The following is a 14,750-nucleotide window of genomic DNA, read 5'->3' as shown; positions in this document are numbered from 1 at the left end:
CCATGGCTTTACCAACTATTTGTTGCTGCTGATCCCAACAGTGTGTACTGTATGTAGTTCTCTTTTTAAATCCAGAATTCTGTAGTCATCTGATTCTTCACTCCATCTCTCCTTGGATGTCCCATAGCACTGCAACCTACTGAAATTGGGTTCTGGATGTTGTCCCCAGTCTGTTCCTTTCGTTGTGCTACCCATCTCAGAAATGTCACCTTCTACCCAGTGGTTTGGATAATACACCTTTTTTTTTTTCTCCTTCTTGGGACTTGGGATTGGACTCAGGGTATTTCACCAGTGAGCCATATTTCAACCTTTTTCACTTTTTATTTTGAGACAGGGTCTTAGTAAGCTGCTGTGGGCCTCACTAAGTTGCTGAGGCTGGCCTTGAACTTGGATCCTCCTCCTGCCTTAGCTCCTGAGTCACTGGGATTACAGGTGTGCACCGTGGCACCCAGCTGGGCTGAACACTTTTAAATTGTCTGCAAACTCTTGTGTTTTCTTATAGTGTATATCAATCTGTCAGCAAATCCTGAAGCTCTACCCAGAGGATATTCGTCTCATCTCTGTCACCACTGTTCTAGCCCAAGCTGCCTTCTCTTACCTGCACCTTTGTACTCTTTGAATTTCTCCCTGTTGTTTCCAGGGCAGCCATAACCAAGTACTACAGGCTGTGCAGATTCAACAACAAATTTATGTCATCACAGTCCTGGAGCCTGCACGTTCAAGGTCTTCTGCGGCCTCTCTCCTTGGCTCACTGTGTGCTTCCTGTGTGTCTGTGCTCTCCTCTCCTCTTAACAATGCCAGTCATGGTGGATAAGAGCTCACCATGATGGTCTTGCTCAAAGGCCCTCTTTCTGAGTACAGTCACATTCTGAGGTCCTGGGGGTCAGGGTTTCAGCATGTGAATCAGCCCACCATAGTAGCTGCCTACCCTCTTCTCACTTTCCCCTTGTTCACACAGCATAGATCAGATTCTGTCTCATCCCTGCTTAAAACTGTGATGATTTTCCATAATACACAGAATAAAACCAAAGTCTTTTCATGGTCTTACACCAGGTTTTACACCACTTTACCTATGTCTGCCTACTCCCCCGCCCCCCATACTGACACCCTCATTTTTTTTTTTTTTTGTAGCACAGACAGGACTTTACACTGTTTGCTCTGCAGTTCCTTTCAGTATTGGTATGGCTTACTCCCTTTCTTCCTTCACAATCTGACTCAAGTGTTGCCTTGTCAGAGTCTTTTGTCAATAATTCTGAGTGAATTAGCAGCCCTTGACTATCTACCTCTTATTTTTCTTCACAGCACATATCACTACTTGACTGTGTATATGTACATAACAAATAGTCTCATACTAGTACACATACATATGACATATTTCCTTGCATATTTATGCACATGTGACATATATTCTTATACTAGTGTGTGTATATACATGTGACAAAAATTGTTTTTGCTTTCAGTGTGAACTTTATTTTTCCTTTTTTTGTTGGTGCATTATAGTTGTACATAATGGTGGCATTTATTGTTACATATCAATACATGCACACAATATAGCAATATAATTTGGCCAGTATCTCTACCCTGTGCTTCTCCCCTCTATCCCTTCTTCCCACCCCTCGTCTCCTTTCTCTATTCTCCCTTTGCTTTTCATGTGACACACCCCCCCTTTCTTTCCCTTTTTCCTCTATAGCTTCCACGTATGAGAGAAAACACACAACCCTTGATGTTCTGACTTTGACTTATTTCACTTTACATGATGGTCTTAAGTTCCATCCATTTTCCTGCAAATGACATAATATTATTTTTCTTTGTGGCTGAATAAAACTTCGTGTGTGTGTGTGTGTGTGTGTGTGTTCTTGAGCACTATGTATTTGCACTAATTATGTATGTACACACACACACACACACACACACACCTTTTCTTTATCCACTCATCTATTGATGGACACCTAGGGTGGTTCCATAGTTTGGCTATTGTGAATTGTGCTATAAATATGGGTATGTATGTATCACTATAGTATGATGACTTTAATTCTTTAGGATAAATAAATACTGAGGAGTTGGTATAGCTGGGTCATATGGTGGTTCTATGATTAGTCTTTTGACTACTGATTTCCACTGTGGTTGTACTTATTTACAGTCCCACCAGCAGTATAAAAGTGTTCCTTTTTCTCCACTTCCTCTCCTGCATTTATTATTTTTGTATTCTTGATGGCTGCCATTCTGACTAGAGTGAGGTGAAATTTCAGTGTAGTTTTGATTTGCGTTTCCCTAATTGTTAATGATGTTAAACTTTTTTTCATATAATTATTGGCCATTTGTGTTTTTTCTTTTGTGAAGTGTCTGTTTAATTTACTTGCCCATGTATTAATTGTTATTTGTTCTTTTTGGTGTTTTTTGAGTTCTTTATACATTCTAGGTATTAACCTCTGTCAGAAGATAAGATTTTGTTTCATTCTGTAAAATGTAGGTTCTCTTTTCACATTCTTGTTCCCTCTGCTGTGTAGAAGAAGGTTTTTTGTTTTTAAAATTTGATCTTATCTTACTTATTAACTCTTATCATTATTTCCTAAGCTTTAGGGGCACTCTTGAGGTAGTTGTTGCCTGTGCCTATATGCTGGAATGTTGGCCCTCCATCATATTACTGTGTGTGTGTGTGTGCGCGCGCGCGCGCATGTGTTTCTTCCTTGTCAGAATAGAAGTTCTGTGAGGGCAAGGACTTTGTCATTCTTGTTTATTCCAACGTTCTTATCACCTAGAATGAATGTAGTCTTACATAAGATAGATGGCATTTGTCCCCTTCTCTGCCATGTAAACAGTGCCCGGTCTGTTGTAAGCACCTGATGAATATTTGCTGAATGAATAAGCATTTTCTTCAAGCTTAGACTGACTGTTTTATCTCTAGCATTTGACAAATTCTTCACTGATCCCATTGGAAAATAAAGTGAATTCCCATATTAGTGTACAGTAGAATTCTATAATTATTTTAGAATTATAAGCTTGTATTAACTCCTGAGAATTGAAATGCATTTTTGATGTTAGTGATGTTTAATAGTATTTGTTTAGTTTTATATTACATTTCTACTAATAAGTGGCAAAAAGTTAAAATGTCAAGAATCATTTTATTTGTCATTTTCTTGGTCAGTAGAAATGGATTGTATTTCATTTGATGTCATAGTGGTCAGTAGTTTTTTTTTTTAATATTTGGCTTTCAGTTTCAACCAATCATAAAATTGATAAATATTCATTGAGCACTAATTATGTATTAGATACTATGTTTGTATTGGTCATAATAAGACCTAGGATAGATAAGACCAATCTGATTGTGTAACTGTGACAGAAAAAAACTCAAGATTCCCAAGAAATCTTTCTTTTGTGATTTTTACCTTTAGCAACAAATATCTGGAGAAGACGAAATAGAGTGCTCTGATAAAGATGAGCCTGATATCGATGGAGACGTGTCTAGTGACTGCCCTACTATTCGGGTTCCGCTGACATCTCTTAAAAGCCACCAGGGAGTGGTCATAGCTGCTGACTGGCTAGTTGGAGGGAAGCAGGCAGTGACAGCCTCGTGGGACAGAACAGCAAACCTGTACGATGTTGAGACGTCCGAACTTGTTCATTCTCTGACAGGTACCTTAATAGATCATGTTAACTTGCTAGTTGGTTCTTTCAGTTTGTGTTTGCATATTTATGTTTGTTGTACAAATGACTTTTTGGCCAGAATTGTTTTTAGTCTTCTTGGCTCTTCCATTGTAAATTTTGGAGATCATTTCTAATTAAATTTATTTATTTATTTATTTATTTTTTAAAATTTTTTTTAGTTGTTGATAGACCTCTTTTTTTTTTTAAGAGAGAGTGAGAGAGGAGAGAGAGAGAGAGAGAGAGAGAGAGAGAGAGAGAGAGAGAATTTTTAATATTTATTTTTTAGTTCTCAGCGGACACAACATCTTTTGTTGGTATGTGGTGCTGAGGATCGAACCCGGGCCGCACGCATGCCAGGCGAGCGCGCTACCGCTTGAGCCACATCCCCAGCCCCTAATTAAATTTATTGATAGCTAAATTTATTTTATCTTTAGGATATTAATTGTAGCATAGAATATCTCAATGTTTGAAGTATAGTTGTATTGGTTTTCTATTTCTCTGTGAAAATTTCTATTTCTATAGACATAGTGACTTAAAACAACAGGAATCCACTCTCATGGCTTCCTGGTCTGTGTTTCTGGGTGGATCGTTTCTGCTCCTCTGCTCAGGGACTTGCAGACCAAAGTGAGGGTGTTGTGGGGGCAGGACCTCACTGGGGCATGTGATCCTCTTCTGAGTCCCTCATTATTTTGCTGTCAGCTAGAGACTGCTTTGAGCAGCTGGAGGCTGCTCTGGGTCCCTCTAAAGGCCTTGCCTCACGTTGCAGTTTGCTTTCTTCCAGGCCACTAGGAGCGCTGAATTCTCCCACCTCTTGAGAGGGAGGGCCTGGTTAGATGAAGCCACCCAGGACAAGCTTTCTTTTGATTAACTCAAAGTCAACCCTTCTAGGGACCTTAATTACATCAGGAAGTTTTGTTTGTCTATAATGTATCTTAATTACCAGGAGATACTTCATTTAAAGATTTTGCCCAAATGCAAGGTAAGGGCATTGTTACAGTACATGTCTTTTACTGAGGGACAGAATATTAGGCCAGTAGAAATTATTCTAGAAGTGAAGGATTAAGATTTAAGCTTTTGTACTCAGCCCATTAGTGATTTCTCTGACATCTTGTTAGGATCAGAAAAATGAGTTGTATGTACATCTATGTATGCTCCTTTAAAGTGGCTGCCTGAAGTGAACCCAGCTACTTTGAGAAAGCTGGTCCCACCCTGACTGCACACGTTACTAAGTGATTCCTTTAGGTTTTCTTTTCCATTGGCTGTTAGCAGTGGTGTTTATAAAGAGGTATTTTTAAGTTTTCGTATTTTCAAAAAGTTTCACTCTAATTGCAAATCTGCAGGTGGATGATCTCGAACTTTTGTCATCTTTGATTGTAGGGCATGACCAGGAGTTAACTCACTGTTGTACACACCCCACTCAGCGGCTAGTGGTGACCTCCTCCCGTGACACGACCTTCCGTCTCTGGGATTTCAGGGATCCTTCCATTCACTCTGTGAATGTTTTCCAAGGACACACGGAGTGAGTTCAGAGATCTTAACTGTTTATGAAAAAAGATTTATGAATTACCATTAAAATTTAATTCTAATGAAATTTTTCAGTAATTGCACCTCTACTCTTTTTCAAACGTCTGTGCTTTTCCTAAATATTTAGCTGCATTTTCAAGGAATTTTTAGGGGATTAAGAAAGACTTTAATATTCTGTCAAGAAATAGGATGGGAATGAAATGGGGTGGTGAGGAGACAGAGGGAGAAGGAAGAACCAGGAAGCACTCTAGGCTTTGTTCATGGGTAATGGGAAGGACAGTCTCGTCCTCCATTGAGAGGGTCTGACTGCAGCTCCTGCTGGACCCTCCCAGGTTGTCTTAGTGCAGCTTTCCTTAGTCTAGTCTGGTTCTGTTATTACTTGTGTTTTTCAGGTATGTTCTGGTAAAAGACATATTCTGTCTCATACACACACACACACACACACACACACACACACACAGACTAGCATGTGTCTCTCTCTACTTGGATTTCTCTCAGACATCTTGAGCATGAGGATGTCTTAACTCTTTCTTTCCACAAACCCATTCTTCCAGTTTGATCCTTCTCAGTAAGCAAGGAGACAATCTGTCCAGTTCCTTGTGACATAAACCGTGAAATATTTCTTGATGATTCTCTTAAAAAATCTCTCTTTCGCCATTCTTCCATGTTACCCCGCTCCTGGCCCATTAGTAAGAACCCTGTCCATTGAGAAAGGGGAAGAAATGTGGAATGAATGTAACAAAATCATGCTACGTGCATGTATAAATATACCATAGTGAATTTTGTGTGTGTGTGTGTGTGTGTGTGTGTGTGTGTGTGTGTAGAAAGCTCCAATCAAAAATAAATGAGTGAAAGGAAGGTCAGTAGAGTAGAGGGGAGGAGAAGTGGGTGCTGGGGAATGAAATCAAATTCCATGCTTGTATAATTTTGTGAAAATGAACCTATTTACATATAACTAAACTGCTCTGATTAAAAAAAATAAAAGAGTCCTGTCCAGGCACACTTCCCCAGTATTCCTCTCCACTGCTCCCCCTTGTACTACTGCCCCCCTTTACAATGTCACTGTCTCCAACATGGATGACAGTGCTTGTTCTGTTTGATACTCTGCCATTTTTTAAATGAATGAATACTTGTTCATTTGGCTACTGAAAAATATGAAAAGTCTGTTTTATATATTTAGTGTTAAATATTAAGTTGTAGTTTCTTGTTTAAAATGATAATAAAATATTTGAAAGGAAAATAGGACGAAGTTTTTAAAGAAGCTTGAGATAGAAAACAAGGATGTGTAGGAATTGTTTATAATTGTGAATTGTATTGTAAAAGTGTATTGAGGTCTTTTCATATGACTTGGTCTGTTCTAGGAGCTGCTTTTGTTTTGAATTATTTAATCCTAATGTGAGATGGGTTTTTATTCTAGTACCTCAGGTAATGGTAGTCAATAGAAATTATCTTCCTGTTCTCAGTGACTGACACAACAGTGTTGTCACTTTATCACACTGCAGAGTAAACCTAGCCCAGCCTGACCCCCCGAGAGCTCCAATGTGGGACTCCATCTCATGTGGACTTCAGTCCTATCTGCCATACTCAGGGTTGGGGATGAGGCCACAGCAACTGCTTCCGAACCAAATGAGCCTGGATTTGATGTGCAGTACCTGCAGAGGGGATCCACGTGCAAAGGTTGCACCTGGCAGTCCTGCACACTGGTGTGGGGGTAGGAGTGGGGGCCCTTCCTGCTGTAGTGCTGTTCTTCCCTGGAGCATACAGTGAAGGCAAACCAAGGTTCAGAGGACAGGAGTGAGAATTCCTACCAGTCTTAACTTGCAAGCCTGCAGATTCTTTCTATCCTTTTTATTTTTAAAAGTTTTAAGCCTACACTAAAGTTGAAAGAATAAGAAGTAAATGCCCATTAACCCTTCCCCTGAATTCACCTAGTCACCTAATGTTTGTTTGTGTGTGCGTGTGTGTGTGTATGTGTGTGTGTATATATATATATATATATATATTTTTTTTTTTTTTTTTTTGGACTGGGGATTGAACCTGGGGCACTTAACCACTTAGCCATCCCCAGCCCTTTTTTCTATTTTAGTTAGAGACAGGGTCTCACTGAGTTGCTCATGGCTTTGGTTAGTTGCTGAGACTGGCTTTGAACTTGCAATCCACCTGTGTTAGCCTCCTGAGCCATTGGGCTCACAGGCATGCGCCACCGTACCCAGCCATCTATTGTTTTTATTCCATTTTTTTCCCTTTCTATCTTGTGCACACATGTACAAACTATATATTTATAAAATGCACACTTATTTTCTTTGGCTGAGCCCTCCAAGCATGTATCTTTTGAAGAATTAAGATGTTGTCCTATGCAGAATATTATCAATTTAAGAAAATTAATTGAAATTCTCTGATACCATCTAATGTCTGGATTATTTTCATATTGATCCAGCTTTCCCTTAAATGTCTTTGATACTTTATTTAAGATGTAGGATTTAATAAGGATTCACTCACTGCAGTTAGATATAATGTTCTTTGGCCACTTATTCTATGGCAGTTGTCCACACAAATTTTTTGTTATATCTTATGACTTTTTAATTATTTTTGTGAAGAATACAAGGCAACCATCTCTCCCCAACTTTCCCTGCCTTTTGGTATGAGGGATTGAATTCAAGGGCACTTAACCACTTAGTTACATCCTCATCCCTTTTTATTTTTTATTTTGAGACAGGGTCTTGTACAAATTGTATGCATTCTGGTCACTTCTGGCCAATGGTCACTCTGCTACCTTGTCGAGGGCGGTGGTGGTGGTGGTGGTGGTGTAGGTGTAGAGACGCAGTATCAAATCAACACACGGATACCTGGAGCTTAGTGAGAAAGCTGGCTGATGAGAAACTGCAGTCCACTTTCAGCAAGTTCATTTTTTTTTTTTTTTAATGCATACAGCTGTTATAGGGTTCAGGTAGGGCATGCCTGCCAATCACACATAAGCATCTTAACATCTATAAGCCAATCATCTTATGCCTAATGTAACCGCACTATGAGGAAGCACTAAATGTTGCTGTTGTGGTGGAAGGCAGTCTGGAAGGGTCTTTGTCCCTAAGAGAGAGGGGCCTTATGAGTTGGGGATTTCATGCCCTGAAGCACCTGACTCTCAGACTCCTGATCTGGTAGTCTGGTAGCTTGGCAACACTAACCACAAGTACTGAGGATGTGGTTTCACAGACGGCTCGCTAGAGCAGAGCATTCCACCCTGCAGGTGTTCCTGTCAGGCCTGTACAAGCGTAGGTTTTCCTAGCACTCTGAGCTGCTCATAGCTACTAGCTGTGAACTGAAAGTTATTCCAACAGGGTCTTGCTAAATTGCTGAGGCTAACCTTGAACTTGTGATTCTCCTGCCTCAGCCTCCCAGATTGCTGGGGTTATAGGCGTGTGCCACTGGGCCCATTGCAATCAACACTCTTGTACAATGCCCCTCATTCTGCATTTTTCTCTTGATTTCCTTTTTTGCCCAAAGTGCCTCTCAGCCCTAGTCATGTGCTTTTTGTGTCCCATCAGAACAGATGTCCTGCTCTTGGGTGCTGAGTTGGATCCCTTGTTTAAGATGGTGTCTGCCACAGTTCTCCATTGGAAGGCATGTTTTCCTGTTTAAAGTTAGTGAAGTGACACTTTGAGATAGGAGAATATCTTATTTCCAGCAGCCTTTTTTCCTGCTGGGTCTAAAACCCATGATGATCTTTGCCTCTTGGTACAGGGAGTATTGCAAAAAGGTTATGTTTCTAATTCTGCCCTTCTTCATGCACTCATTAGTTCGCACTTTATTTTTTGAGTATTAACTTAGATTGTGGTCTGTCCCCCCTCCCCATTTCTATAGCCATAATGCTTTATTGTCATTTTACTATTGGCTCTTAGTGTACTCGTTTATGGGTGTCGATTTTTCATGTGACTCTCTGGTCTCTGAACATTGTTGTCTTAGTACATTGAGATGCCCTGACTAAAAAGTGCCAACAGTTGTTCTCTGAATTGATTCTGCTAACCTGTACTCTAGACCAAGCAGAATTCTTCAGTGTTTTGAGAGTTGAGGGACAAAGAGAGTTTTATGTGTAAAGAACAAGGTAATTGTACTCCTCCTGTGATGGAACAGATGTGAGCATAGGGGGACCAGCCATTGTGCCTCTACTGTGCTTGCTACCTGTAAAAATGGGACTCAAGGAAGACTGGAGCACTGTGACCAGAGAGAGGTGCAGAAAGGCCAGGGTTTGGTAAGTCCTTGTTGTACCTGGCCAGGTGCGTTGAAAACATCTCACAGATTGGATTTGGTGACCCTCCAAGGCCTGGCTAGCATCGTCCTTGCTCTAGAGAGAGAAACTGAGGCATAAGACAGTCAGGTGATCTGCTGAGGGCTGCTAGAGTCTTCAGTGGAGTTTGACTCTAGGGGAGTGATTCTGAAATACAATCACTTTACATCCTTTACATTTCCTCAAGATATTATTTAAAGGCCTGTTTCACCACATTCTGTGTTCAGTACTTTATTTGATTGAAAATTTTACTTTTGTGCAAAAAGAGATGAGAATATATTTGTATTACTGGGAATTGATGGAAGTGCATGTTTTAGCTTTTATGGGTATTTAACAATAGGTTGTTTCTCATTTGTGTCCTGATTCTGAAGAATAGGGAATATTTCTGTGATATTTAAATATTAATTGTGTTATATTTTTACAGTTGATTGATAAATAATGCATTTTTCTTTAGAGAGATATGTGTAATGTAACTGGAGGAGTTATAAATACGATATCTAGGGTTTTTTTTCTTTTAATGTAATCAGTAGGCTTAGAGTTAACATGGTATGTAATTCATGTGAACCCTTTCTCCTACCCACCCCTTCTAAGATGTAAGTTAATGGTTAGATTCAGTTTAGCCCTGAGGATAAATGAAAGTTTTAATGAAAACAGAATATAGATATAAGTGTCACTCTATATTTTATAGATTATTTGCATTTTTTTCTTATTTAAACATGAACTAGCATGTCTTATTTATGTATAGATCCAAAAACACGTTTCAGAAAGGTTTTTCTTTGGTACTAATTTCCCTTCTGTGTCAGAATAAGGGAAGTTTTAACTTTTTAGGCCTTTCTGAATTGGCAGTATGTGAGAGGAGTTAGGAGGCTCAGTTTTCTCTTCTGTCTCCAGGGCCTGAGTATACTTGGTCTTATGTGCCTTCTAGCCTTCATCATGCAGGCTTAGGACTTGGTCAGTAGATGGAGCTGTAGACATCTTTGAATACAATATGTCGGCAGCAAGCCTCTAGAAATACCTCAAATTTAGAAAGACAGAAAATGATGCCTTTTACAAGGTTTTATCTGAGGAATCTTCTTAGAAACTTTTGATTTTGTCTCTGTTATGAATTCTATAGGTTTAAGCCTGTAGGACAAAGCCTATAGAATACATTATCTAAAAGTGTTTACAGATGTGTATCCATGCCAGGGCATGCTTTTATTAAACACAAACATGAGGATTCAATTCCTCGTTAAAAGCAGAGGAATAGTCAATAATGTCTGCAGTGTGTCTTCTGTTTTATGGCTTACCTATGAAGTTCTAATTGTGACTTAAGAAAACATGTCCTGGATCTCCTGCCTTTTCCCAGCATCCTAAATATTCTGACAGGTCCTCTGTTTTGAGGGTCTTCTGCAGTGGTCCACAGCATCCTCGTAGAGAGCCATGAGTCCCCATTGTGTTCCTGTTTTATCACACCCCCCCCCCCCCCCCCCCCCCCGTGGCCTAAGGGGAGTAGACCTTCTGCCTGCATGTCTAGCATCTAGCATAGTGTCTGTCTCCTTAATGAGTAAGTGGAAATTTTTTCCTAGAAGTTAATTATTAGACCTACAGCATTGCCTTCTGGTCTATGTAACTCTTTGGCTTTCTAGGTGATTTTCTTGAGTCCTTTAATTTAGTTCTTGTCCTGAATAACTTAAAACTCAGACCTACAGTAAGAAGTGTGCTGTCCTTGTTAGTATAGCCCTGAAGCGGGTATTTAAAGTGTATTTTAGTGAATCATTGCCTAAAAAGAGGTAGTATTTCTTAAATGTAAGTGGCTACAAAAGCCTTTTTTATTTAATTCACATTAACATGACGTGGAGCTCTCATTTGAAAATTTTATCTTAGGGGAACTCAGTATAAATTCTCTAGCAAAATATATTAGAATCTAATATCTTTTATTATGTGAATAATTGACTTAACTGTCCAGTTAATTTGAATTTCTGTACATTGGATTTTCTTAAGACAAGACGTAACTGAATAGGCTTCAGGATGATTAGCTCAGTTTTGTAATCTAATTTCTTTAGAAACTATGAGAGAGATTTTTCCCTTTTTCATTTTCTCTGTTATCCCTATACTTTTACGTGGCTTCTCTGCCTTTTTGAAAAAACTAGAGCTTGAGATGCAGTATTTCAGTGTAAGATAAAAAACTATAGCCAAATGGGTCCCCTTGAAATTTGTACTGTCATTATCTTTGCTGGATAGCGATAGGGCTCCTTGATGTATGCTCTGCTTAAAGCTTTTATCATAAATTTTTAGAAAGGACTAAAGCTTTTTTCTTTTTTGATGTATTTCATTTATTTTCACTCTGTTCATGACATCTCTTCATTTAATAGGAATTCTGCCATAATAGTGTTTACTTGGTCTGGCTACTTGTGTAGCTGTTATTATTTGACTAGGTGTTATTAGCCCAGTGTGTACCAATTTATATAACATTGTCTTATAGCAGAAATGCAAAATTGTAGTGTGTATTATTCTTGCAAATAATAGAAATGTTTCAGAATTTTAGAATATCTCAGGAATTTCACCTATTGACAGTTTATCTCTCATATATTTCTATCTTAATCATCAAGAGCTCAAACTTACAATTCAGTGCTTTTTACCTGAATTGAGCTAGGTCCTTATATGTTGATGTGTTTTCTTACTGACAGTGTAATTCAGTAAGCTCAGCCGCTGCTCCACATGCCAGCTCTTTCTCCTCTCCTGTGTCTTGCACACTTGGACTAAATTGGACTCCACACACAAATCCTGCAGTGTGGCTCTCACTGTGTGGATTATGGATAGTACACATGTTTTCAAGAGTCTCTTAGCATTAAAAAAAATTATTTTTAGGTTAAATTCCCTAGCTGTCCTTTGAAAGGAATATGAGAGATGCGCATCTGGATTGTTCTTAACAGAAGGATCCTACCTTCATATCTCTCTGATCCAACTTGGCATTGCTGCCTTCAGTAGGAAATTGGTAGTTTTTTACCCCCTCCTCTCCCTATACCTCAACCCTGCTCCCCATTTTACTTTGTTTTGTTTTGTTTCAGTTACTATAAAAAGGAAATGACAGTTGATGTAGTCACTGGTCATTAAGCTTCCTCCATGGGTGGCAGATGACTCCAGTTTATACCCGGCTGACAGTATTTATTTACAAATATGAATAAACTTTGGCATTGAAAAAATCTGAAATTAGCTCAACATGGATAAAATATTAGAGAATGCAAAGGTTTTTGTTTCCTCCTTTTTTGTTTTCTTTCCACGATTATGACTTTGTCCTCAGAATGTGAACTTTAATGCTTTCTTCTAAAGAAAACAAAACACACATTCAATAGAATAAAACAAAAAAAAAAATCAGCTCGAAAATGATAATGATTGTTTTGAACATATAACGTTTTCATATGCTTTTATTGCCAGATACCTAGGGGAGATATTTGGTTCTAAATACTAAATTCTAGGTTATATGCTCACCAATGTAAAAAATACATTAAATTTTATGTCATAATATTAACAATTTTCTTTATGCTTTAAAAGAGAAAAAACTTGGAAAATGACATTTTTTTTTAACTTAGATGCTATAACCAAATTTTGTGCTTTGTCAGTCAGGATACAGGAAATCCTTGTGTATAGGCCATGTGGAGGTGGGCAACTTTTCCTTGGATGGTGCTGGGGTAGAGATTTTGGAAGACTGCATTAGATTTATAATTCTGTTTTAGTTTTTGTGATGTGTTTTAAGCCCCTCCTTTGTGAGGAGGGGAGAGGAGGAAAAAGAGGTATTTCCTGAGCTTTGCCTTCTGGAGACAGAAGGGTAACTCCAGAAGTGCCTCCCAGGATGGAAATGGTTATTTGAGAAATAAAATAATGGCCTGAAAACCACATCTTCTGCCCTTGAATTAAAACGTCATCCCAGTTTCGCATTGCTTTACCTGAAACATGATGGTTTATCTTCTTTTTAATTTAGGTGGGCAAAAGTAATGTTTTTTTGTACTGGGGTGTGAACCTGGAGTACATACCCTCAGGTGAATCTGAGCTACCCAGCCCCCACCCTTTGTTTTAAATTTTGAGACAGGGTCTCTCTAAGTTGCTGAAGCTGGTTTTGGACTTGTGATCCTCCTGTCTCAGCCTCCTGAGTTGCTGGGATTATGGGTGTGTGCCACTGTGTCCAGCAAAAGTAATTTTCTTTTGAGGAAGTTTATAGACATATATATATTCCTAGCCATAGTTGGTCAATATCTAAGGGTATCGTAAAATCAAGGCTGAGGATAACTAAGGATTAATAGACTAATGACGTAAACTTCTAATGTACTGCCCTATTAACTATTAGCCCAGATAAGTTGCATAGATTCATAGAGCATATAAGGGGCAGTAGCTGGCAGAAATGCAATGTTTCAGTGTTGTGTTCAAGTGTGTTTTGGGTGTTTCTTTTGTATTAATTAGTGAACAGTTTGTGACTACAGAAACAACTGAGGGGCTGTTAGAGTGTGCCATGGAAGCATGCAGTGCACAAGTCTGCGTGCACAGATGTTTCTTAGAGTGAAGGGACACTGTTCTGCAAGTATCATTGATTTCACTGACACCTCTTTTTGGTCAGCTTCTGCAGAGCTACCGACTTCTTGGTTTACTATTCTGTAGTTTGAATAGACAGTAATTTACGGAGTGTATGTATATATATATATATATATATATATATATATATATATATATATATATATATATTTATACACACACACACTCTTAGTTGTAGATGGACACAACACCTTTATTTTGTTTATTTTTTTTTTGTGGTGCCGAGGATCAAAGCTAGTGTCTCACATGTGCAAGGCAAGTGCTCTACCTCTGAGCCACAGCCATAGCCCTGCTAGATATATTTTAAAGTGCTTCCAATTTATAACATAGTTTTCAAAAGTAAAGAGATTTAATATTTACCTCTCCACCCCCGCTTTTAAAACTCCTTGTTAAAGAAGGACTGTTCAGGAACTAATAAAAACAAAGCCTTCAAGAAAATTTGTGCATTTAAATTATTCTCCCTGACAGCTTTGTTTGTTGCAGGCTATTCATCCCTTTCACTGAGATGACCTAAAAATCAGCAGCCATTTTATTGACACAGACTAGAAACTTTCTGAGATACAGAATGGATTCACTGAGACAGATGATAGATGTCTCTCCATCAGATTCCATGCGTAGGCAGAAATCCACTGTGTATTGTATAGAACCAGCAGAGTGGGAAAAAGCAACCTACTGGAGGGTTAGCTTATTTTTGAAAAATATGGTAATAATAGTGGTGTGTGTTTTAGTCTAGTAT

At 38.7% G+C, this 14,750-nt stretch overlaps 1 protein-coding gene across 3 annotated transcripts in view; it reads left to right on the top strand.

Annotated features, from left to right (window-relative positions):
* The window catches only part of WDR37 (WD repeat domain 37), a 70,276-nt gene that overhangs the window by 41,220 nt on the left and 14,306 nt on the right, over window positions 1–14,750 (top strand). For all 3 annotated transcript variants that reach the window (XM_081299641.1, XM_081299640.1, XM_081299639.1), the window contains 2 exons: window positions 3,393–3,633; window positions 5,023–5,164. In XM_081299641.1, the coding sequence (XP_081155767.1) occupies window positions 3,393–3,633; window positions 5,023–5,164 (383 nt within the window). The remainder of the gene's footprint in view (window positions 1–3,392; window positions 3,634–5,022; window positions 5,165–14,750) is intronic.

This window comes from Spermophilus citellus (genome assembly GCF_964194105.1).
Source record: "Spermophilus citellus genome assembly, chromosome: 6".
Classification (NCBI taxonomy): Eukaryota; Metazoa; Chordata; class Mammalia; order Rodentia; family Sciuridae; genus Spermophilus; species Spermophilus citellus.
Note: the sequence above shows the minus strand (reverse complement) of the source record. Positions and strands in the feature narration are given on the sequence as shown.